Here is a 27,074-nt window from a genome sequence, read left to right on the forward strand (position 1 = left end):
CACAGTACTGTTTGAGCTGATGAGTAACAAACAGCACGTAGATCTATTTGGCAAGCGTCAACTGTTCAACCACTCACCACTTCCACATTGCAGCTTTGTACTTTGCTCTTGATACCAAAAGCTTACCCTGATTTGAAGGGGCATTTACCACCAAACTAAAGCTTGACACGTGTCTCTCTCAATGAACAACCCTGTTTTCAGGGAGACCATGCAAAAACATGTTGCCATTGCCACAGAAAGCTGTGTCTCATTCCGCCAGCTACAAACACTGGCATTCCCCTTCTTTCTATTAAATGAAAGCGTACACTATCGAAATGATCTACCACAGTTGTTTTCAAAGTGAATTGATAACACCTTTGAGTTTACTACTAGAAACCCACCTGTTTACTGAATGATGAATGATGTACTACTTATCTATAGGATGTACTTATGTTGATCTAAAAGTTGGGAAACATCCAAGGACCCTTATTGCTAACATGACAGTTGTACTAATTGCTAAGTCCTTGCATCTGTCATCTTTAAAAAGGCTATCTGGTCCTAAGTTCCTGTTGTTTATACAACGTGGCAAAGACAAGGACTTAAATCATGGTCACTAGTTTGGTGAGATATGTAAATGAGTTCCTGGAAAATTAATGAATATGTATGAGTTGCCTGTTTAAAGAGGGGACTCAAAAACCCCCTCAGTGTGCATGACTTCGGTGGAGCGATCCCCCATGCACCCAGTGCTGCCAAATAAAGATAACCTCCGCTCACTCAAATACTGGTGACTGATTCTTTAAATCACTACAGCAGTAAGACTGGTTATTTACTGCACAGCCAGCTGCATGTTGACTCCGGTAGCTTAGTTCCAGTCACCATAAGACTCAGCATTATTAGACCTGACACCAAGTTTACTTTAGCCATGTACATCACCCCTTATTAAATAGCATTACAAAAATATTGACCAACATACTCTTTAACAGCTTACCAGTAGTGTCACAAGCCTTCCATATTGTCTGATACTCATTTAGCACTTTTCAAAGTGTTTCACATGGTATTACACCCATAAGACAATGCTCTGCTAATCTGCATTTTTGCCAGAAATGTTCAGGCATTTTTAGATATTTCAGAACACACCAGTTCACCAGTCTGACTATACAGGGATCCAAAAGTTACTTGAACCTTTATGTGCATGTGAATGTTCAGTCAATTAATATCTTTAGCTTATTAAAGGGAAAGATGAGAGTAAACCATCTCAAGTTCACCGTCTTTTAGGGGTACAGGTTTGAGAACCTTGAGAGGTTCAAGACCTCTACTAAGATTATGAGGACTACCTGTTAATGCTCTGACTAGATGGAGAAGAACACTTTTTAATTAGGAACATACGGCAGTCAGTGACCACAGCTTTCATGGATACAAAGACTTAAGTTTATCTTAAGTGCACACATGTATACAGCTTCAGATAAGCAGTCCAACAGAGTAACAAACAAGATCAGCTATCGATCAAGATAGTGCTAAATGATCTAGCCTTTCTTCACCCCGCTAGTCTCCATACTTCAGAAAGTACAAGTAGCACAATCACTTAAGAAACTGAACCTAACCCAAGTAGCACAAAGAATTATTTCTGGAAAGAAACCAGAACCCAAGACAGAGCTGGGAAGACTGAAGCTGACAGAGCAGTAACAACTTAACACTTATGTACACTGAAGAGAAATAAGGCTTACTTGGTTATAGGAAATACTGTACTGCACAATTATAGGACAGGTAACAATCTGCAGATACTCCTAGCAACTAATCAGATTTAATAGTTCAAACTGAATAAATAAAAAAGTCATGGTGTTGCAAAACAGGGTAGTCGACAAGACCCATAAAATACTCTTATATTCTATACAACATCTGTAGGATCCTCTGTAGGAATACTGACTCCAATTTTGGTGCTGTACATCAAAAAAAGATGAGGGCTCAGTCTGGAAGAGAGCCATACAAAGTATCAGAGATTTATAAAAGGCATCCACATGAACAACAATTTATGAACAGGCAGCTGTTACATTTAACAGTAAGAGAGAAGAATTCTTACGTGTTGCAAAGCTGAAGACAATAATGTCCTCTCCAGATTAAGACTGTTCTATAAAGGAATACTCAGCTTTGCTGAAGATGGCAAGAAGAAATCCCTCAAACAGCAGAAAAAGGCTAAAATGGTTCCACAACCTTTTAACTGCTAACAAGACTTAGCAGTTCAACTTATAATGAAACATGGCATCTAGTAAGGATGACTTCAGTTTGTATTAGGGGAAGAATTAGGATGAAATTTATGACTCTTCCTTCAAGAGGGCCCTTTCGTTTATTTCTCCTTCCTTATTTCAGATGTCACTGAAGAACAAAAAGAAAAAGGTAGTATTCAAAGGATCACTGAACTTGAAAAGCTAGACAAGGTGCTTGGACCTGAGACAGCTACATTGTTCTGTGTATATCCCACTTCAGTCTGATATTCAGGCCAAAACTAAAAGTAAATAAGCTTATTACTGCAGAGTTCAGAAGACTATGCCTGCACTCATTTTCTTGTTTAGTTATCAGGGAATACTTTTGCAAACACTTCAAATTCAGCTTTGAATGAACATACCAAATGTGAATACACAAGAACCTAAGTTAGGTATTTTATGTCAACATGCAACAGTAACATAAGAGCAACAGGAGTACATCCAAGTTCCTGCATGAGCTTGAGCAACGGTTCATGGCTTTCTAGTTTCAAACTAGTATACGATGTTTTTGCAACACCTTTAAGCAGGTGTCTCTACCACTCACCAGCTACCTGCCTATACATTTAAGTCTGTCAAACAGGTAACAACCTTTTACAGCTTAACACAGATCTGAGTGCTGTACTCTAGCCTCCACTCAGGCAAGCTGCGCTGCTGCAAATGAATGCCTTGTAATGCCACAGTGAGAGTGGGCCACTAGGTTCTGGAGTGACATGCAGTATCACAGAAACTAACAGGGTATTTTATACAATCCAATCTGTCAGCATCAAACAAAAATTTAGACTTTGTTGATGTTCAGTTGTCTGATGCTCTGCAGCACAAGGCAACCCAAATCAATTTCATAGGGAACAATAGCTGACAACAAGTCTAAGAAAGAAACTTGGGTTCCAACACTCAGGCCAGCAATATTAACAGCGGAAAAAGGAGGCTGCATCATCACTCTTACAATCCTCACTACGAACTTAATAAAACCAAATTTAAATAACATTTACCTACTGTCATACCTCCTGTGCTTTCCTTTGTCTGCCTATTGCCTCCACTTAAGCTAGTCTTATTTGTGAATGGGTATGGAGGGGAAGTACGGGCAGAGGAACAGGTGTTAGGATAAAAGGTCAAAAAAATGAACAGACTGGGGAGCCACATTCTTTTTCCTTTTCAGACCTCACCCACTGCTGTTGAGGAAGCACGCAATTTAAAAATCACACATTACTGAAACACCTAAACTCCAGGACAGGAAGTTGATTGAGAAATGTCAACAGACACTATTCCTGTTGCTCCCTCCTGTATGGTATGTCTGAAATTGCACTATTTGAAAGCTCTAATTTTACAATAATCAGCAAGATTGTATTTACAACTAGCATTCACTCATCAACATTAGAACAGATAGCATTTGCTAGAAATTACTTGACATGCCTAACTCAGCAATACAGTAAACTGGCACAAAAAACATTTATAAAGGTCATAAAACATCAATGCAGACTTCTGAAGACCACTTGCACAATGCTTCATCATGCACTTAAACGTAGCCTACATAAACATCCCAACTACTAATTTCAGTGGCTCCATAAAAATATCCCAGCAAATAGGAAAATCAAGTTCAATGTACAAAGCTATTTAACAATGGCACAAACTAGAAACTGAGACATCCAATTTGTTTGTTACATCAGTATGCTGAATCAAAAGGTTTCCATAACATCTCTACTCCACATATATTTTCCTATTCATTCTGAATTATCTTACTAATACTGGTTTCAGTCCAGACATACAATAGATTTGGAGCAATTTATTTGCATGTCTTTATTGGCCTTGTCAGTAAATTAGTTCAATCCTAGGGGAGGATTACAAAGCTACGGGAAAGGAGAAAACTACTGACTTCACAGAACGTTATAGCCCTTCTCACAATTGCTGAAAGCCTGTGGACAAGTAGTAGTAGCACCCTTCTGTACTCTCCTGTTGATAACCAGAACTCTGTTTTTCACAAAATAAAACTCTGATAGTGGTTTCTGACCCAATTAACTGGTCAGAAAACTTTTGTTATGGCATCCATTGCTAATAAAATAGTAGTATGAGAAAGTTACGTCCATCAGCATTTTTCAATGTTTCCTTAGCACAGCTACCTAAAAAACATCTCATAGATCAATATTTACATACAGTATTCAAAGAAAAGCTTGACTTAAAGTATTGTTAATGTGAAATTTCCTAAGACAAATATTAGGTTGAAGGAATGGGTAGATGCACTTCAGTCTCAGTCTGAAGGTGAAGTATCCCAATTACAGAACAAAACACAGGGAACGGAGATACTCTGGGTGCTTATCACCTAAAGTTTAAAGTGAAATTTAAGGTTTCCTCTGAGTTTGAAAAAAGTTACTCCTGCATAACCTCTTATACTTCAGTTCGTAAGAGAAGTAACACAAAGACAGAAGGCCAACTTGAATTTTAAGAAATACTTCAACATAGTACTGCAATATTTTAACAGATGCTCTTCATCCTGTTTACCCAGAAGCTGATTTGTATAACCAGATTTAGAACTGGAATAACTAGAACAGTTTGAGGGAGGTCCTTTAAGAGGACTCTGTGGGTATTCAAGATGCTTCTCAAGTGCACAACAATATGGTACTATGTAGCCATTGGGAGTTTTGCTTTTCTGTGTTGTTGCATTCATGTTAGACTAGCAAAAGCCCAACTCTACTCCTTTTCCTCTCCTCAGACACCTACCTGGCTGCCCCTTCTGCTTCAACATCACAGTTACTGTTAGCACTAAAATTTTCCAATGCCTAACAGCACATTCAGTAACTCCTTTAGAACAGTACATCAAGAGAAAACACAACATGTAGATGACCTTCAGGGTGAAATTAATGACTCTTAGTACTTTGTACATAAGGTAACTGTCAACTTTTTTAGGTTATGTGGTACCCCTTCCCCACATTTCATGAGGTTAACAAGCATTTTTTGAAAGTTTCAAGCTCACAGTGGTTTTTCTTTTGTTCCCCCCACCAACAGTAATCTAAAGCGCCCTTATTAACTACAATCAAAAATAAGCTGTTGAAAGTTTCCTCTGCAGTTTTCTAAGTGAATCTATGAACTAGGATCCACACTCAGAAAACGATTGTCTCAAAACTAAGTGTTGTGATTCTAGTTTACTTGTTTGGCAACTTACCAATGTTTAATAAACAAAGTGAACCAACTGTTTTAATACTTACGGCTAAATTTGACTTCACCAGATTGCCAAATCCAGCATTTTGGTTTTTCAGGATCTTAACTAGATCTGTACTTAAATGCAAAAAACTGGGATGTGAAGTGTCTGAGTTTGACAACTGATAAAATATACTAAAATTTGTTTCTTATATTAAGAATTTCACAAAATTAGAATAATTTATAAGCTAAACTATCTTTGATACCTGAGGCTGCCACGCCCCCTTCTCCCAGCTATCTGGGGGAAAAAATTGCTAGAAAAATAGATGTGCCACTGTTCCTAATGTTTTTATATAACCCTATTCTAAGTAGCTGATTTGTCCTTTCCCAGAGTCTGATCAACAGTAAAAACAATGTAATCACTCCTTCAAGGCAGCCACTTGATGCCTTTCACAGGCTTTGAAATTCATGCCTCCTGCTCTAAGAGCTTGTTTATCTAGAGGATATACAAACATGTTGTACACTATCACTTCAAAAATGAAACAAAGCCTACCTACTTCTTACATGCCAAACTTGTTCGTTATCTAGACATCCCTGTGGAGAATGACCTTTTCCAGTTTGACACACTGAGGACAGGTATTGTAAGAAGTTCAGCAAGACTTAAAACAGTATTTCGGTTTGATAAAAAATTTTGAAAATCCAAGACTTAAACCACTGTCAGTTTATTTTGCTGAAGGGTCACAAAGTCAATGAACACATGCAGAAACTGTGTGGAAAAAATTAAAACCAAGATAGAACAAAATGGGACACAAGCTGATCCAGAGTTTCTCTTGAAACATTAATTTCTCAACCAATTCTCAACATGTTTTCAACTCAGGTGTTAGATTAACATTGCAAGAAATCAATATCTGGCCTTCAGGAGTTCAAATTTCCTCAAAATAAATTCAAACATCCAGATGGTTTTCACAGCAAACAGCAATTCACTCCCCTCAGTTACATACCTTGTAAGTTAACATACTGACTCTACCAGAGAAAAGGGTAAAGAATGAAATCTTTTGGGTAAGTTTAATGTGTAAAGAAACACTTTCCACTTCAGTGAAAAAGTAAATCTTGTTTATTCATATACATGGCACACATTCATTTTTTTTGTTAGAGCTATATGCTGCAGAAGTCCACTTTCTCTATACGTAAACCCAGACATTTTCTTCACAGTACAGAACTAACTATATGTAAGCCCGTTTCTCTAATCTCGTTAAAAATTCCACACCATTTTCAAACCATGGTACAGACATGGAGTAAGTATTTCAATTTATTATTTAAGGGAACAGCTTTTCAAAAGCATCGGTACCTTGCTACCCATGCACCATCAATGTTTTTACACCGGAGAAGTGTAGAAACTTAATCTGGTCTTGAGTTCTTCAGCAATATATACTGCCATTAGATCCGTCTAAGAAAAGGTCATCAGCCATCCTAGACCTGACTATCTCCTAGGGTAGGAGAACAGAGAAGCTTCCCAACACAACTTTACAACCAGGTGTTTTACAGATAAATATCTGCTTAGTGTATTTAATGACATATTTAAGCAGAAGAAAGGACTCCTAGTTAGACGTGAATTATTTCCTCATTTGCCCCACTGACAGTCTTATTGCTGTTCTAGAGTTTTCCCACTTTCATTTCAGTGAGGTTAATAAGCATTTTAGAAGCTGTACTTGAAACATTTAATTTAGTAAGCATTCAGGAACCTCAATAGAAGAGAAGGCTAATGCAATGACTAAAAAAGCAGCAGCAAATTCTAGCAGGTTTTATGCTTGAACACTGTATGTTTTACATTTCTTGGCTACCAGCTACTCATTGGTGTTGCTAAGCAGAAAGTTTTTCTAACTCTTCTCATATTATACTCAGATTTAATATCGAATTCATTAAATCACTGTTTTCTCTGTTCAGAGCACAATGAAAGCCACAGTTTCAGTCCATCTTTCATACTCTAAAGATAAACAACCTTGTGACATGCTACAGTAAGTCTCACAAACATATTTTTGTCAGCAAACAGCTTAAGCAGCCTATCAGAGCTACCAACCCAGTAAGCAACAAAGAGCTTCAAAAACAAAAAAGTACTTCATATAGCAGTAGACCCAAGTTAATCATAATGACTGCTTAGTAAGACCAAATAATTTCCTCTTTCAATTTTATTCAAATTATTATGTGTCAGTTCAAGAACCTAGTTCTCAAAGGAAAAGAATTTTTATCTGGTGACAACAGCTTGTCAAGGAACTTCTGCTTGAGTTCTGGAAACCTGACCAGGAAAGTTCCTTCAGGAAATTTCAGAGTAAACAGACAAATCCAAACTTTTCAGTGAAATTGGATATTTTGCCACAAAACCTCATCTTCTGCTCTTATTCAAGTGTTTAGATATAAAACTTCCACACAGGCTGAAAAAATCTAAAGGATGGGTGAAAAGTTAGCTAAAAGTAAGGATCACTGAAGTGTGGTGTTCATGCAAATTCAACTGAAAAATGGGATTAACTTCCCGACTCCAAGAAAACCTATTTTTCAGATCCTATTGATGTTATTAAGCAGCAATACATTTTTCCTACAAATACATAGATTTTGTATAATATAAGTTGTACAGAATATAGTATATACCACTTGATTTGGAAAATATAGAAAGACATTTGAAGATACATTATTTAAGAAACATTAACTGTAACCAGACTGAAAACTGGGTTTTGACATTTCTGTTTTATGGCTAATTACATCAAACACCTATTTATGTGCACACAGCACTTTTCCAAGGCTTCTGGCGATAACTCCTACGTATTTTAGTCAGAACAGTTAGAAGGAACAGCTGCACCTACAACCTGCAATATTCATCACAGAAAGCCGCTACTGTATTAAGAAAACAACAGAATATTGCACTGGAAAAAAGTGCTAGTAACCAATAGTTTTCTGAGATTTAATGACATACTTTTAACTTGAGTCCAACCTATTGTTACAAGACTGCATTACTTTTGGCTCTTCTTGACTCATCTTGTCTTGATCATGGTATTTAGTTGCATACTACAAAGAGAATGCTTTTAAATAATGTATTGCTTTAACATATTAAATGGTTTGATGGTTTATTCAGAAGTGAGGTGCCATAATATTTCCCTCTAAGAATGGAAACTGCTATTTGTCTTGAACACTGTAAACACTACAGAGTAAAAATGACTACACAATGACTACACAACAAACTAGAAAATGTCAAATAGCCATGAAACTACAAACTATACATACTGAAAAAGCCAGATTCAGAACAGCCAAGTCCACTGTTATTACATTAGGACAGCAAGATGTAAACTGAACTATTTCTTGTCAGTTCAGAATATACAGAAATATTTTTATTTCCATTTCCTGCTTGCAGACATACTTTTCTTCAGAGTATGTAACACTGCAGAACATAACTGACTTTAAGCAATAAGCAGAATGATAATGCTAATTAAATAATGAAAAAAGCACTCATTACCCTTTTCCTGATACTAACTCTAAGTGAATACTGAAAAAATTGGGTAGTGGAATTATTCAAGAAACCTCTCATTCCACTCCTTTCAACATCAAGACAGATCTGGCACAGTTATTATTATTTTTTAAAAACCACCAAATTCCTGAAGTTTAAACCTGTTCCAAACTAAAGTCAAAGGAAGCTTTTTTTTTAAGTGGAAAACTGCATAATTAATCAGGCATCTTCACAAAGAGAGGTTACTTTTGGAATGCTAGAACTTATGCCTCTCAACGCTCATTAATCTGAAAAGGAGACCGAATAAGATGCCTTTAGTTTACCAGTAATAACACACAGAAAAAGAAGATACCTCACAAGAGAGGCAGGGAGAGGCAGTAATGCAGGATAAGAAAATTCAGTGTTGACAAATACAAGATTTTTTTTTTTGTAAGTGACAAAAACAATTCCAAGTTTACAAGTACAATGGCAATCTATTACCACGCAGTACTTCCAATTATAAATAGGCAGTTCCATAAAACTGTCAGCTCAGAATTCAGCAACAGTTAAGGACAGCCTTAAAACAGGGAAAGGAACAGCATGAAAAAGACTTGCCTTTGAGGTTGTGCAGAGCAGAGTTTATGACAGGATTTGGGTTTTCTTCCTCGTTCATTCCTGCGTGGTAGCATGCAATGACTTAGCCCCCATTTCTGCATATCTGGACTTCAGGTTAAGTTCTGCATTTCAACAGCTAAATCATTCACCAAACCTAGTCTGAATTTTAGCCCAGGGTTATCAAGTTCCATGTCCCCACAACCCTATACCTGAAGACCCCTGTGCTTGTAAAACAGTTGTTGCCAGCTCCATGGATGTGTAATCCAGCAACTTGTTGTATCCTCTTGAGACATTTCTCTCAGGTATTGCAATAGCAAGAAATTACAGTGGTTTTGTCTTAAAAATACTCCATGCTTAACTTTGTATTTTCTCACTAGACTACAGAAAAGAATCCTGGTTTTGCAACTCAGTTTTGTTTTAATGTTACCTCTGCATCAAAACTAAGGCAAAATGCCAAGCTAGAAAATGGTTTAATACCCTAATTGAGATTTCTTTTCACAGCACCATTATCAAAAGGCAGCACTTTAAATTTAAGAGCTTGTACTGCTTATTCTAAGAAATGCCCAATAAAAGTTAAAACTTCCTAATTATGCATAAAACTTATGTAAGCAGTATGTCAAGAAACTCACGGTAAAAATACATTCATAGGCAACTAATTTAGTTCGTATTCCTGTAACACCTGTATAACCCAGATGCAGAAGTTGCATTGTGCCAGGTGTTGTAGTTAAACACCTTGAAGCAGTGTCTATCTTGTATCTGAAAACATAGTGGGTATTTTGTGCACTACATACTTTTAAAAATATCTGACCTTAGAGCCCTTTAGGTGAAATGAAAATAACTGAGTTCATTGCAAGACATAAGGAATAGATCAGCAAAACGAACAAAATGCTGATGAAGAGTAGGGCCTTAAAAGACAAGGAGACAAAAGCCAGTAATTAGATACTGTAAAAGCAGCTAAATGATGAAAAGAGAAGCCTAAAACCAGAATGATAACCTAGGAGAACTGACTCTAAGACTAACAAATTTAACACCTAGGAAAGATAAGAAACAACTCAATAATGAGGGAAGATGGAAAAAAACTAAGAAGTCACTCAAACATAACGCAAGCTTTTCCTTTCTCAAGCTTGGGAGCTTCAGAAAGGTTCTCAGATGTTAGCTCCCAGTTCTCTAAACTCTCATCTATGAAGAACAAGCAAATCAACTTCTTTAAAACATTTAACATACAGCTTCAATCTTGCAGCTTTTACCTGCCATAAATACCTGGAATATTTTAATGACTGTACAGGGAAGCTTACAACTCTCAGCAAGCACCACCAGATCTAATGAGGGAGTGAGAAAGAATATCAGAATAAAACAAAACATACCTTGTGTTGTTCTATTGCATCTATCCACTGTTGTCTGTGGTCTGGGTCCTGAGCTCGGAGGTACCAAACACTATCGTTTACACTAATATCAAATCTGCATTCGTCAAAGTCATGGGGCTGTGACAGAAAAGAGTGTAAGAGTAGCTAAAATTAGCAACATAATCAGCAACACCTCACAGAACATTCTAACAATCTAAAACACTGCAATTAGATAATCTGGTCTATATTGCCTTAAATTCATCCTAGATTCTAAATGAGGGGTCCTCAAACTACAGCCCATGGGCCAGATACGGCCCCCCAGGGTCCTCAATCCGGCCCCCGGTACTTACAGACCCTCCCCCCCACCCCCCACCCCCCGCCGGGGGTTGGGGGGGAAACCAAGCAGCCGCAGATGGCTGCCTGCCACTGCATCCGTGCGCCGGCCCCCTGGTTAAACAGTTTGAGGACCCCTGGTCTAACTGCTGGTTTATGTGGCTGTCTCAAATAATGAACATACACTCTTATGAAAAATGCCTGTCTTCTGAAATAGAAATACCTGTTTAACATATTATTAATTGTCACAAAAATGTTCCACACAACACTGACCAAAACTTCATATTTTGAAACCAATCCTTTAGCAATGTAACTATGAGACACAGCCAGGAAAATACACCTATGTTTTTTTGGTTTTTTGGTTTTGTTTTTTTTTTATTTCACAGCAGGAAAAAAAAGTTACTGCTATCAATATTGATTTTACGAGGAAGAAATACATACATTGTAGCAAAAAGCATCAGGACAGAACCATACACGCAGACTACAGCAAAATGACAAGGAAAAGTAGGGACTAAAGGAAGCTGTGGTACCCACTGCCTCAAGTGTTTTCCCTACATAAGGCAGAATTGCCAGAAATTAGGAGCAAAATTCCAGCACTCCCACCCACCCTGCACCAAACCCTTCAAAAACATTCTTAAACATAACAGATATACCTGAATACCTTTTCCAATTTTAATATGAAGAAAAATTATATACACAAATAACCATAGGAAGCCAACAGGCTCTAAGGTTAAGGCAAATTACATGATCTGAAGGACCTCAAATATTGATTCCAGATGTTATAGATAAGTCTATACATGTCAGTATTATCCTTCACAATGCAAGAACCACTCTGAATACACTCATCTTGCAGACAACTAAAGCACCATGTATCACTTATAAAACACTTCACAAAAGAAAACCTGAAAATAAGTCTCATTTTGACAGGCACAACGGTCCAGTGTCAGTGAAAATTATTTTCAAAGCATCTAGAAATCTGAAGTTACTTACACATAACACACTCTTTCTTGTTTAAATATACTAAGGAAGAAGAAAAGCACAACGGAAGTCAAACTACCCAATAAAAAATGAGCAAGGAAATTTAACAAAGTACATGAATATTCACCTTTTTTTAAAAGCTTCACATATTTGGTCAAGCATCTAGACCTAAGTTCAATTTAAAGAAATTTAAATCTCCCATAGAAAAAAAACCCCAACAGACAAAACTGAGTCAAACAACTGCAGCTACTAATAACTTAGTACCTGACCATCTCAACTTAAATTCAAACAACTCTCAGAAGTGGTTCTATGCACTACTTTGTCTTCACTGAACTACAGAGCAGAGGTATGGAAGAAGGGACATGTGGTGACTTGACCCTGGTTTGATGCTAGGTGCCCACCAAATCTGCTCTCACTTCCCTTCTCAGCTGGACAGGGAAGAGAAAATTTAACAAAAAGCTCATGGGTCAAGATGAGGACTGGGAGATAGCATTCACCAATTACCATCACAGGTAAAACAGGCTCATCTTGGGGAAATTAATTTAATTTACTGCCAATCTAGGTCAGAGTAAGATGATGAGAAATAAAAACAAAACTAAAGGCACCTCCCACCCACCCCTTTCTCCCCAGGCTCAGCTTCACCCTTGATTCTCTCTACATCCTCCTCCGGAGCAGTGCAAGGGGCAGGGAAGGGGGGTTGTGGTCAGTTCACCCTGCGTTTCTTCTGCCACTCCTTCTGCCTCACATTCATCCCCTGCTCCAGCGTCAGGTCCCTCTTAAAGGAGACAGACCCCCCATGAACTCTTCCAACATGGGTCCTTCCCACAGGTTGCAGTTCTTCATGAACTGCTCCAGCATGAGTCCTCTGCAGGGTCACAGATCATGCCGGCAAACCTGCATTCCTCTCTCCATCAGTCCATAGGTCAATCCAGGAGCCTGCTCCAGCAAGGGCTTCCCACAGGCTCACAGCCTCCTTCGGGCAGATCCACCTTCTCTGGCATGGGGCCCTCCACATCTCCAGGGCGCTATCTCCTCCACTGTGGGTCTCCAAGGGGGAATCTGTTTCACCATGGTCTTCAGCATGAGCTGCAGGGGAATCTCCGCTCCAACACCTGGAGCCCCTCCTCCCCCTCCTTCTTCACCGACTTTGGTGTCTGCAGCATTGTTGTTCTCACATTCTCACTCTTCTCTCCCAGCTGCTGTTGCACAGCAGTTTTTACTCTTTCTTCAGTATGTTATCACAGAGGTGCTACCATCATCACTGATTAGCTCAGCTTTGGCCACCAGTGGGTCCAGACAGAACTAGCACTGTCAAATACAGGGCAGCTTGTAGCATCTTTTCACACAAGCCACCTCTGTATCCCCCCTGCTACCAAAACCTTGTCATGTAAAGCCAGTACAGGAGATCAGGTCTTCTAGTCCAGGCCCCTCTTCTTCAAACTGCATTTGCTACATTATTATTACTATGAGAAAGACATTTGTCTGTTCTAGGGTAGTTTATCTGTTCTAGTAGTATCTAGAACAGCTTATATGCCTGTTCCCAGCCACTCACCTGCCAGGCCTTCCTTTAGCCACATGGTGGGGGACATGCATCTATGACAATGGAAGATTCTCTCCAAAAACAACCCAAAAGGCAGGTGTGCAACAGCTATCAAAGCTTTTCCTAACATGATAGCATTTCTCATCTCAATCCCCCCCCTCCCTCTGAAGCCCTTTAGGACGAGTTGAAAGCAGTTACATGCTATGCAGCTAGAAAGACTTGTTAAAACCAATCTTAAACACCTGCAGTAGTGCTGTTTCCATACACAACTTATTCCAGTGCACAAGCATCCATGCTTTTTTTTCACCCCTGCATCTTTAACTAAGAAGATTAAAAATCTTCTAATGTGATTTAAGACCATCACCTCTCTGCCCTTTTCAAAGGCAGGTTTATGTATTCCTTTTCTTTGCACAGCAAGTCTTAATGTTTAGAAATCTACGCCTTGCTGCTAAGACAGGGAAGGGAAATGTTTTCCTTGAGGTCTAGCTAAAACCTTTAAACACTTTTCTGGGTCATTCACTGCATACACTTCTGCATTACCTGTAGTTAAAGAAACTAGGCCGTATAAAAGACAGGCCTAGGGTTTTACTTAGCTCATTGTGTAGTTCCATGTTACAAAGAAGCCAGCTGATCAGGTGGTCCAGTTAGACAAGCTGCTTGAAGATGAACAAATCTTGTGTCACCTGACTAAGTTCCTTGTTAGTGCATATTTTTTAACAGACATGTTACCTATTTACCATCTTACAGTACTTAACTGCCCATTTTCCATATTTTTTGGCAACTGAAATCAGACCCATTTTTCTCCCCCTTTTCCCTTTTTTTTTTTAAGACAGGTCACACCATAATAATACAATAATTATTTATTTAAAAAATTAAAAGGAAATATGTAAATTTCTATGATGAAAAAGAAAATTTGAAAAACAGAGGATATTGATCCTTGCAAACAGTTAACCAGGCATGGCCTTGGGAGAAGGAACAGACACCATAAATACCTTGTTACTACTTAGCTTGATGTAAGCTAAAGGATAACCGAACGGTTAACAAGACCAAACAGAAAATTACTTGAACCATGTGAACTATCATAATTTGCTTGGGAGTGGATGTTTTATTATGCTAAAAAAGCCTACTCCCCACAGAATATGCATGATAAAAAGAAAAAATACTGTACCTTTAAATGGAGACGAGGCTTGCAAGAACCAATAAGAATTAGTTATTAAAAAATAACTAAACCTAATTATAAACATTTGTTCAAAGTGTATAAAATGCTTTACTATGTGTTAAGAGGTGTGCTAGCTTTGTGGATTTACTACCTAGCACCCAGGTCTGCACAGACATGCAATAAATAAGTACCTTGACTGTGTGTGGATTGGCTCTTGCACACTAGGTGAATAACCCAGACTGGGCTAACAACAAGAATGCTGAATTAACTGAAAATGAAAGCCAAGTTCCCTAATACACATTCTACCAAGAGCAAATAACACTCCTGAATCACATGTGACCTGTTCTTTCCTTAACACAGAATAAGTCAAGTTACTGTTGAATAACCCTCTTCTCAACCAGGAATGACTTCACATTTCATCTTCATTGATAGCTTGGTAGACTGAAGTATGTAACTTTTTGGTATCGTTACATTTTCCTCCCTACTGAGCTGTGAACAAACTTCCTTGATTTCTCCCTTGGTATAAATGCTTTTACCCTTTTCTGTAGCTGCATCTAAGAGTCCACAAAGCATCATTCACCACTTCTCAGGGGGGTCCTTTACTCTTCCAACATCCTCTTCAGACTACTTACACTTGCTGGAAGTTTTTCCCTTTCTCTTCACTTTCTTCCTGTTGATCCCTACACATTCCATTGATATCTCCTGTTTTGCTTAGGTTCCCTGTTTCTAGTCTAGTGTTGACTTTCCTCCTTATGCTTAGAAGCGATTATAAAACAGTACAGTTCTTAGTCAACTGCCTGACAAGACACTGGAGGGTGAATAGCGATTTTTGCCTGTAACAAGCTATAGACCTGTGCTGAAGCCAGGATATGTCCTACTGCCCTTTCTCAAGGAAGATAAGGCAATAAAGAGGAATGTTTTAGTCATGCAGAGAAGCAGGAATCAAGTAGCAGTTCACCATCTACTCTCAGGACCTGAAATTGGGGAACTTCAGCTGCTTTTTCCAAACACCCCCACCCCACAGCAGCCTCAAGCAGCACACACATGAATTCAGAGGGCACTGGGGAACAAAACCCAGGCTGACAATACCAAGTAGGAGCACAAGAAAACCTTTATAGCATTTTAAAAGCTGAGCTGGGCAGACTTTAACAGTCTGTGGCAGAGGCAGTCTGTGTGTGTATCAAGGCCTCCTTCTAGAGCCAAAATTAAAAAACCAAAAAATATCCCGAACAGCCAAGTCATAATTCCATGCAAGAATACTCTGCAAGAAATAGGCCTCCAGCATCTCTGAACACCCTTTCTGCATGCCTCCTAAGCTTTCTTCTGAGGGAAGCAGCTGCAGAGAAATAAAGGCAATTGCCAGTATTCAAGTGTCCCCGATCTTTCTGTACAAAACCAATTGATACTACCTCTTAAATTCTAAACAAGCAAGAACAGTTTACATGAAGAAACATTTACTTGGCTACAGTTACTGAGGAAGTCCATAGGCAGCTCTGGTCTCATGAGTCATAGCTGACTACTGCCACAAAGTCCTTCCTGCTATACAGCTCACAAGACCAAGGTACTCACAGAACAAGCTTCAGAACAGCATCTGCTTGAAAAATACTGGTTCAAGTGCTTAAGTCAAATCAGACAGAGAAGTGTGTTTTTATATACTTCACAACCTTTGAGAGTACCCCATGTGGAAAAATAAATACCTGAACAAAGAAACTTTTGCTTGCTTTCTCACTACTCTTATACTGTTCCTCCTTTTCCCTACAGAAGCAAACCAGAGCAGTTCATGGTAGATCCAGCTCAAGTTTGCACATCACAACTCTTAGAAGTGTCCTTGTGCTGCTATTCCCACTGCAGAGCTAAAAGTTATCTACAGTGAATTTATTTTAAAGTTTCAAAGGTTTTCATATTAAGAAAATATCAAGGGCGGCACTAGGACACAAGACCAATGACAGAGGCCTACAGAAAATGAGAATTACCATCCTTCAGTTCTCAGACACGAATGTCACTAGCATAAACGTGACAGAGGCTGTTAGCTAGCCTAGCTCCACAGTTCTCAGTTATTAACTGAACAATACCATATACTGCTACGAAGGTAACTGCTCTTTACAAATACACGGTAGTAACATATTAACTGAGTGAAGACAAACATTGAACTTTAACTAATCCAGCAGTATAAAGCTATTTATTCATGAAGCTTTGACATAGCAGTTTTATGTTACTTTTGTGATACCAGTAAGTATTTTTTCACAGAAGATTAAGAAAAATTTAGTGTAGCTGCACAATGATTTTGCCTATGGCTAAATGTGAAAACCTGTTCAGCTACCGAAAATAATCCCTGAATTTCTAAATTCCAGCTGTATTTAAGCCAGATTCCAGTAAACCTCTAATGCTAATTCTCATTCATCCTGCTAGAGCACTACATTATTTACTTTTCTGCCATAAAATCTTGTAACAATTAGATCATAAAAGTAATTTTACAATGAAGGCAAATAATTAAGTACTACCTGGTTTATTCCCTCTAATAAAACTATTGCAAAATTGTGAGTAATCATTGCTTTGGAAAAGGCTTTTTGTGAAGTGATGCGTTTTGGCTTACTTAATTAGGTAAATTCTTTTAAGAGAAAAAGCTTGAATGATCTGAATTCCTCTGATGATTAGTTAGCTTTCAGTCATTAGTGAAGACTTTAGTAATAGCTTTAAGTTAAAACATGAAACCTGACATTTCTTCCTCTTACTGCAGCTCAAAAGTTTACAGAACTTCTCATTCTCTTCTCTAGGTAGGCTTGATGATGGTGTCAGTCAAAAGGCACTTAACTGAAAACTGAGAAAATGAAATTTTTATAATCAAACTGAAAGTTTTTTCTTAGAAAATGGTCTAAACTTACATGCCTTAGATCAGAATATCTAAAGCTATAAAAAAAGTAATTCTCAGCTTTTAAAAAAAATGCCCTATATAAACAAAACTGACTTAATATAAGACTATTTTTCCTACATAAATGCAAAGTGTTTTGTATATATTCCACTGATGTAAATGCTCTAACCCATTGTTACAGATTTTCCTTTTTTTTTCCCCCTCAATTAGGATGTGTGTAAAGACAAGCCACCAAAATCACTTTTCCACTCAGAATACAAGTTGCTGCATTCTGCCCTTTGCTTCGTCTGATGGGACAGTACCAGAATACCACTTTGCAAGTCTGATGTTTATCTGCAAGAGTCTTCACATTCATATGCTTGAAAAATATTTTAAAGGCAGCAGTCTCCACCAATTGCAACCTCTTACAAAAGTGGACACGAAAAGTTTTATCCTGGAAAACAACAGACAAGCCAGGCTACCGTAACCAATGTTTGCCAGCTCAGAGTTGAATACAGTATCTTTTCGCACATGAATAGTTTCACTTTCCTACAACACAAGGTACAATTTATCCACTGGTTTGTGGATTAGTGTTTCCACCATCCCCATGGAATTCAGGAAAAAATGTCCGTTCTGCACCACTCTGCAACTTCCTGAAATTCTCCAGTTACACAGCACCTGAACAAACTACCTCTTCCCTCCACAACGAAAATGTTCCAAGCAGTTACCACATAACAAAATCTACAGATCTGCCTGTATGTTCTCATAGGTCATTCAACAGGTTCTGGACCTGGATGTATTCATGCAAATGCCCAAAAAATCCCTCTATCCTCTCCAGTTTCCAGCAGGAAATCCAGAAGATCGTTCCAGGACAATATGTACAGGACAAAAAAGGATAGAGGTGCACAAACTATCCTCAGAATATGCTAAATTGCATCTATAACATCGTATTACTTTTAAAACAAACAGAAGTTCAAGAGAGGACTGTGTTCACACACAAGCAAGCAAACCTCCTCAAAACAGGAAGCAGCCAACTGGAAAAAGGGAGAGATGTGTATTTCCTATTTTAGAAAGTAATGGACAAAACCACCATCACATATTAAACAGAAGGTGTAATATCTTACATTATGTGCTACAGAAATACAATACTAAGGACCTTAAAAAGTAGCTTACCTGATGCAACAGAAAAAGGGGAAGCCAGTGAAAAGAATGTAACGTTAACAGGTAAAAACAAAATAAAATTAAAAAACCCTCTTCATTTTCAGTAAGCTAAGAAAAACATTACATTTATTGAGAAGTGACATTAACAGTGTGCATTTTGACTGTGGGAGCAAATAAAAACCTCCCTGATGACAGGAAGGGAAAGTTATATGACATTTTTCTATATGTACTTACGTTGAGGTGCTAACAACCCCCCAAAGTTTGCTTAAGATTTGTGCTGTACAGTTGAAGGAATTAATTTTCAAAGTACAGACAATTACTTCATTTCATCTCCCATGTAAAACCAGCTTGGAATTGGCAAAGGCTGTGATTTTTCAGCTAGGAAAAAAGCAAGTGAAAAACCTCAGCCAAGTTTCAAAAAGTGCACATCTTAAAATAATTTTTCTGAAGCATTTAATCCACAACAGATCCAAACTGCAGAGAAGTTATGTCCCCTCCCTACAAAATTCAAAATAGCTGAAAACATGCTAATGTAAGAAAAAACATTGAATGGAACAGATAGTAAAATAAAGTACCACAGATTATTGTAAAGTTGTATTCCTGTGAATAGTACTTAAAATCAAAGGAAAACTCCTCAATCAGCTGAATCAACGCATGTGTGTTTTACCAATGACTACTACATTTGGCTAAAAATTTAATCACATACAATAGGTCTAAAAACATGTCTTCTGTGCCCTATTGAATACTACAGAGAAGTATTTAGTCAGGTTAGTGTATTTCTTTCTGGAGTCACTGGTCATTTTTTAGAATACTGCCTGAACACCGGCACTCCAAATAGTCTGTTCCTCCTTGTACTCTTCCATGACATTATTTACTCTGAATGGGCATCATCACTATATTTTCCGTTAGAGTTTTCTTCCCTTCCCAGAGTTTGAGTACATGCAGCATTCTGTTCCCTCAACTTTTGAGAGAATCCTTGTCCCTTCCTACCCTTTCAAACACATACATTAATCACAAGCTATGTCTATAATGACTCTCTAGATGAATGTGGTAGCTTAACCCTGACTGGCTGCCAGACTCCCCATTCAGTCAATCTCCCTCCTCAGCTGTACAAGGGGAGAAAAGATGAAAAATTCATGGGTCCAGATAGACAGGGAGATCACTTACCTACTGCCATCATGGGCAAAACAGACTTGACTTGCTGAAAATTAATTTAATTCATTGCCAGTTAGAGTTGGATGGTGAGAAACACAGACAAAACTAAAAACACAGGCATAGATGGATAGGGAATGAGGGCTGCACTTCGTTTGTAACACAGACTCCTCTGCTCCTTCCTTAGATGCTTCCACTTCTCCAGCATGGATCTTCTCCATGGACTGCAGCATCCTTCAGGGTAAACCTGCTCCAGTGTGTATCTCCACAGGCTGCAGCCTCATTCAGGACATATCCAGCTGCTATGGTAGAGTCCTCCACAGTCTGCAGGGTGGACATCTGGTCTGGTGTGGTCCACCTCCACAGGCTGCAGAAAAATGTCTGCTGTGCAGCACTCTCCTCCACAGGCTGCACAGGATCTCTGCTCCACACATGGAGCACCTTCTCCCTGCTCCTCCTGCTCTCACCTCAGCACTTGCAGGGCTGTTTCTCAAATTTTTTGTCACTTCTCTCTTTCCCACACACTGCTGAGCAGCATTTTTACCCTTTAACTATGTTTACCTCAAGATGCCATCATGGTGGCTGAGGGGCTCAGCTGTGCCCTTGTGTCCTGTTGCAGGTCTGCTGAAGCCAGCTGAAACCATGTCCAGTGCAGGGCAATCTGGCCTCTCCTCACAGAGGCCTCCCAGCAGCCCCCACCCAGTATAATTATAAAATTATAGAAGTCCATCAAGATCCTTTTATCTCTACTTTTTAAGACTCTTGGCTTTAAAAGTATAAACATTAAAGTTACTAGTCTCATTAATTTTGCAAGTGGTTTTTTGGATACCATTAGCTAATCTAGATCTAACTCTCATGGTGAAGCAACTTGAACAATTAAATATAACACTTTCTCTATAATACATGTTAATAGAAATGTATGACAACCAAAGAGATGTTGCAAGTTCTAATTCACTTTATTTGTAATACTTCCCACCCACCCCACAAAACCCAAGTAGATGCACAAACCTGGGTAATTAGGATCTGCCAAAATTCACAAGACAAGACAAAATTTTGGTTTGTTTTTCATGAGTTCCATTCCCAGGCAAAACATGATAGAAACATTGGATTAGGAAGCACTGCCTTCCCTTGCTGTTACTCTTAAACAAGAAGAACCTACTTTTTAGTTACATCAGCTGGCTGTGGTGGTGTTTGTTTCTTTTACAGGCTATGGGAAAATACTGCAAACAAGCAAGTAAGCAAGACAGCTTTATGCTTACTGAAACAGTGATGACCTTTTTAGGTAGCAAAACATCTGACAATTAGTTTGCTCATTACTACACTAAAAAGAAAACTCTCTCACAATGCTACATTTACACATGTAGAAAAATCTTATCAAGAAAAGCCTATTAGATATTTTATAATCTTTGGTACTACACAAATATTTCACCTCAGGCCTTGAGTTAGGATATTTGCTTTTCAAAATGCCTTTCAGCACTGCTTTGTCTTTTAAATAATAAACTTACTGTTCCAAAACCTAGCTAAAATAGATGCCTACTGCACCCATGAAAGCAGAAGCATTTAAGTGGAATTTAATATTAGCTTGTTAGTATGCTATGCAAACTTTAAAACTAGCTTAGTTTAATCAATTGCAAAGAAGCTCTCTCAGAGAATCACCTTTTTAGGTCTGGAACAAGCATATGTTGTACGTGTAACTTTAGCACTAAAACCACATTTAAAATTTGAAACCTACAGCTCTCAAGAGCAAACCTGGCAGTCTGTTTTTTTGCACCTCGGCAGAGAGGTTCACATGCTGGAGTGATTGTATAAAAATAATGTTCAGATTCTTCTGGGAGGAATATTATCCTACAGTCTTAGAGTACCCAATCTGTTAATATTTTATCCAATTATTTCCCTGTTAATGTGGAATTACTACGTAGTATCAAGTCATGCTGTATTGTTTTATACATAAACACACCTCTGATACATGCTATTCCCAACTGCTTACTGAAAAACAGAGGACTTGTAATAGCAAGATCTAGAGAATAATGAGTGTGCACTTGAAACACCAGCTAGACTTGGTCAAAGACATGGGAACAGCACTGTCTCACTAGAAGAAATCAGAGCAAGACAGAAATAGTTGTAAAAGAGCATGTGCACACAGTCATTGCCTAAAGTCATCTTCTAGTGGCTGTGGATACCCTATGTAAGACCTTGATAGATTAGTGACGCAATATTAGCAGATTTAGATATGCACCCCAAGAAATCAGGATGTAACTAGTGAGCCTGTCCTATCTGAGCCCAGCCTGAAGAATCCTAAACTTCACTGAAGTTGTAACAACTTGCCTTTAGAGCTAACTATCCGTTAATGACCCCAGGATATGGGACACTGAAATAGAAGCGTATGTTTTGTCACTTTGGTGGGAACCAAACTGGAAAACTGAGCCCCCTACAAAAAAATTTATATGATGCTTCTCAGGTATCCATTGGGAGCAAAAGATTTGCATTATCCACCAACATCAGCATGCAACAGGACAAGGCACCTGCTGCAGCCTAGGAAAGTAACACCTCCCCAGCATCAGACCACATGTAGTTCAGGGCCAGAAGCCTCTATTTTATAGAAGATGGCTATAAAAAATCCTAAGTTGGGGGTGGGGTGGTTGGCAGAACGAGATGCTTACTTCAGTTCTGTCCCTGTCCTGTCCACCTCCCCCCACCCCTTACTGAAGAGCTTTTCAGTCATGTTACCTTGACCTTAGCAACTAGGACCATCAGGAACAGATACCAGGCTAGCACAGTACTGCATGCTTACAGCTAATTTAGCATATAAGTCAGATATAAGACTGACTGCCTTGAATACATAATGATAATGGTTAAGTGTGTAAGAACTGATGTACAGTGATAATTAAAAATGTGTAAGAATTAAGCACAAGGCACATTGCTAATGAATGTCAGCCTAAAAGCTTTCATTCTAAAGTTTGAAATTGACCTATCAGTCTAAACTCTCCCATCACAGCTACCTCCAATTCCATGATATATAGTTCTATTTGTGTACATATCTATGTATGCACACATATAGTTGTGAAAGAGCTTAAAAAAAAAGAGCAACTTTCTTCCTTAGAAGAGAGCAACTTAAAAAGCTTTAGGAATATATTAGACACTAGTAACAATACAATCTGGGTTAAGTGCCTGTAGACATAGGGTAGCAAATTCTGTTCCAACTGGTGCTCTTAACTGAGGAATGGTGATCTTCAGTTGAGTGGAAGGACACACAAAATAGGCTAAACAGCAGCTGCAGATGGCAAGAACATTTGATCTAATCCACATCTATCACAATTCATGAGAAACATGGCAAAACTAGCAACTGAAGTTTACGCTTAAAGGAGAAGGCAAAAAAATAAACTAGGAGAAGCAGAAATAACACTCATGTAGTTCAAGCAGACACTTCATAGGCCAGCTTCTGCCTGGTCAAAGTCACACTGGGCTGGTGTACAAGCTGGTGGGGAAGACAGCCAGTCTGGTTGAACAGAGAGCCTTGGCTGGAACTTGGGGAAAAAGGGAGAGTTTACCACCTTCGGAAGAAGGGGCAGGCAACTCTGGAAGACTCTAAGATTGTTACACAGGGAAAAAATTACTAAGGCAAAAGCCCAGCTCAAACTGGCCACTGCTGTAAGGACAAAAAATGTTTTTGAAAATACGTTACAAACAAAATGACAGCCAAGGATAATCTCCATCCTTTACTGAATGGGGTGGTGGTGGTGTTGGCAGGCAGAGACAGAAGGATGTTACTACAAAATACAAGGAAAAGGCTGAGGTACTTAATACTTCCTTTGCTTCGGCCTTTACCAGCACGACCAGCTGCCCTCAGGGTACTCAGTCCTCTGAGCTGGAAGACAGGGACAATGAGGAGCAGAATGAAGTCCCCACAATCCAGGAGGAAACAGTCAGTGACCTGCTGCTCCACTTGGACACACACAAGTCTATGGGGCTGGATGGGATCCACCTGAGGGTACTGAAGAGCAGAGGAACTCACCAAGCTGCTCTCCATCATTTACCAACAGTCCTGGCTAAACAGGGAGGTTCCAGAAGATGGAGGTTAGCCAATGTGATGCCCATCTACAATAAGGGCAGGAAGGAGGATCTGGGGAACTACAGGCTGGGGAAGGTTATGGAGCAGATCATCCCAAGTGCCAACACGTGGCATGTGCAGGACAATGGGGGATCAGGCCCAGCATGCATGTGTTTATGAAAGGCAGGTCCTGCTTGATGAACCTGATCTCTATGACAAGATGACCGGACTAGTGGATAAGGGAAAGGCTGTGGATGTTGCCTACTTGGACCTTAGTAAAGCCTTTGACACCATCTCCCACAGCATTCTCCTGGGGAAACTGGCTGCTCATGGTGTGGACGGGTGTGCTCTATGCTGGGTTAAAAGCTGGCTGGACAGCTGAGCTCAGAGAGTCATGGTAAATGGAGTTACATCCAGCTGGTCCTGTCACAGGTGGTGTTCCCCAGGGCTCAGCACTGGGGCCAGTCCTGTTTAATATCTTTATTGATGATCAATGATCTGGATGAAGGGATCGAGCGCACCCTCAGCAAGTTTGCAGATGACACCAAGCTGGGCAGCAGCGTTGCTCTGCGGGAGGGCAGGAGGCTCTGCAGAGGGGTCTGGACATGCCGCACCGATGGGCCGAGGCCAGCTGGATGAGGTTCAAGAAGGCTCCGTGCCGGGTCCTGCACCTGGGTCACACCAGCCCCACACAGTGCTACAGGCTGGGGCAGAGCGGCTGGAAAGGGCCTGGTGGGAAAGGGCCTGGGGGTGCTGGTCGGCAGCCGGCTGGGCATGAGCCAGCAGTGTGCCCAGGTGGCCAAGGAGGCCAGCAGCACCCTGGCTTGTGTCAGAAGCAGTGTGGCCAGCAGGGCAAGGGAAGGGACTGTCCCCCTGCACTGGGCACTGGTGAGGCCGCACCTCGAACCCTGTGTTCAGGTTTGGGCCCCTCACTGCAGGAGGGACGTAGAGGGGCTGCAGCGTGTCCAGGGAAGGGCCACGGGGCTGGGGAAGGGTCTGGAGCACAAGGAGCAGTTGGGGGAACTGGGGCTGTTTTGTCTGGAGAGGAGGTGGCTCAGGGGGGACCTTATTACTCTCTACAACTACCTGAAGGGAGAGTGTATGCAGGTGGGGGTGGGTCTCTTCTCCCAGCAACAGGACAAGAGGAAACATCCTCAAGTTAGTCCAGGGGAGGTTTAGGTTAGACATTAGGAAAACCTTCTTTACCGAGAGGGTTGTCAAGCTCTGTAAGAGGCTGCACAAGGAGGTGATGGAATCACCATCCCTGGAAGTATTTAAAGAACACATAGATGAAGTGCTCTGGGACATGGTTTAGTGACTGTCCTGGCATTGCTGGCTTAATGGTTGGACTTTATGATCTCAGAGGTCTTTTCCAACCTAAATGTTTCTATGATTATCTCATAAGCATCAACTCCTTTTCTCTCCCGACACTCTCCTGTTACTCTTTTGGCATTCTCCTCTCCAGAATACAATCTTCTTGGGCTTTTCACATATGAGTAAAGATTCCTGACCACACTTGCCTCTGTCTAGAATACCCATTCAGTTTTCTCTCCCATTTAGCCAAGACTTTTCACCAGTCTGGATTTAGCTACTTGGTTATTTAAGGAACACAAAACCCTTAAAATACTAATAGCCGTTGTCTACTAAATAAATCCAAATCAAGTTAGGGCTTGTATTCTGTCTTAGTTTAGTAATCTTTTTATTAGCAATTAAGGCTGAGGAAGCACTTTATCAAATTACAGAAAATGCATTATTTAATTAAATGCTCGTCACTTCATACTGAAGCAGACTGTATTCCAACCTCAGAAAGTTGGAAACAATATTTTCCCACGCAATTAGCAATTGTTACCAATTTACTGCTACCGTATTTCTGTCTAAGGCACAGATTTACAGCTTAGCTTTTTAAATAAAAGTTTTCAGCTGCCGAAAGCCACCATTCCCAACGCTGCCTGCAACAACCTGAATCAAACCTATCAGTATATAAAAGCTGCAATTACATCATTCTTCTTTTACCATAAGCAGGTCTGTTAGATCAAAGTTCAGAGCGGTAGCTAGAAAAAAGCTATTTCAAAATCTACTCATGTTAGTCCTCCAAGTGTGTTCATTTCTATACACCATCACTGCAACTGCATTCAAAATACTGTTACACTTCACTTTGTATAAGATTTAAGAGAAATGCCTAGGTACTGTTGGTGTTAAGGTAAATCTTTAAAGTGTATTTTAGAAGACATGATTCTTCATGCTAGGAGTGTTTTAAACAATACCAAGAATATTTGTCTAATACTGATGTCTCTATTAATTAAAAATACACCTTTATTCTAAAACTTTAGTATCTGTAGAGTTTAAAATTCCTGTGAAACAAGGTCTCACAGGAAGCTTCTGTATGTTTAAGTTGACAAATATATGATTCATTCTGTTAAACTGTCAATCTACTTTTAAGAATTAGTACTTCCTCTCACAAGTGCCCACTCATTAATGGTGGCCAGCATCATAGTATAAATAATCCAGAAATCCTGCTAGAGTTAGAAAGGGCAGCTGCTCAACTAACTGTATCTTTAAAAAGTGGGCTAAGTCTTTATTAGTGGCTGATTACTGGAAAGAACCACCTCACTCTTTCTTCAGTCTATATGTAAGGAAATGAGAAGCTTAAAATTGGAAACTGACAGTTTAGCTCTTATGTATAGCATTCTTATTCTTTTCATAAACTGGAACTAACACATGTTTATACCAGCCTTAATTTATAATATGAATATTTATTAAATTCTTCACAATAGCAATGTGCTATTTAGGAAAAAAAGCTAAGACCATTCACTAAGCTGTCTCTCTCAGGCAGACTTCAGTTTTCTATGTTTTTGCCTCTCCTGAGCTGCAAATATTCACAACAGATACACAACAGAATAAGAAATCCATCCTTTCGCAAGACCATTCTGGAGGTGAATGGCTTGCAACTTGTATATTAACATAAAACATCATTACTGCCTTCATTATGCAACACTGCTTTTAATTACTGGGGGGGTGTGTGTGTGAATCTAGTTTGTTGAAAACATCTCCATTATGCA

The 27,074-nt window shown here is 39.4% G+C and overlaps 1 protein-coding gene across 2 annotated transcripts in view; it reads right to left on the reverse strand.

The window, feature by feature from the left end:
- The window catches only part of CERT1 (ceramide transporter 1), an 81,660-nt gene that overhangs the window by 46,710 nt on the left and 7,876 nt on the right, over nt 1–27,074 (reverse strand). For both annotated transcript variants that reach the window (XM_056324251.1, XM_056324252.1), the window contains exon 3: nt 10,818–10,934. In XM_056324251.1, the coding sequence (XP_056180226.1) occupies nt 10,818–10,934 (117 nt within the window). The remainder of the gene's footprint in view (nt 1–10,817; nt 10,935–27,074) is intronic.

The sequence above is a fragment of the Falco biarmicus genome, chromosome Z, assembly GCF_023638135.1.
Source record: "Falco biarmicus isolate bFalBia1 chromosome Z, bFalBia1.pri, whole genome shotgun sequence".
Lineage (NCBI taxonomy): Eukaryota > Metazoa > Chordata > Aves > Falconiformes > Falconidae > Falco > Falco biarmicus.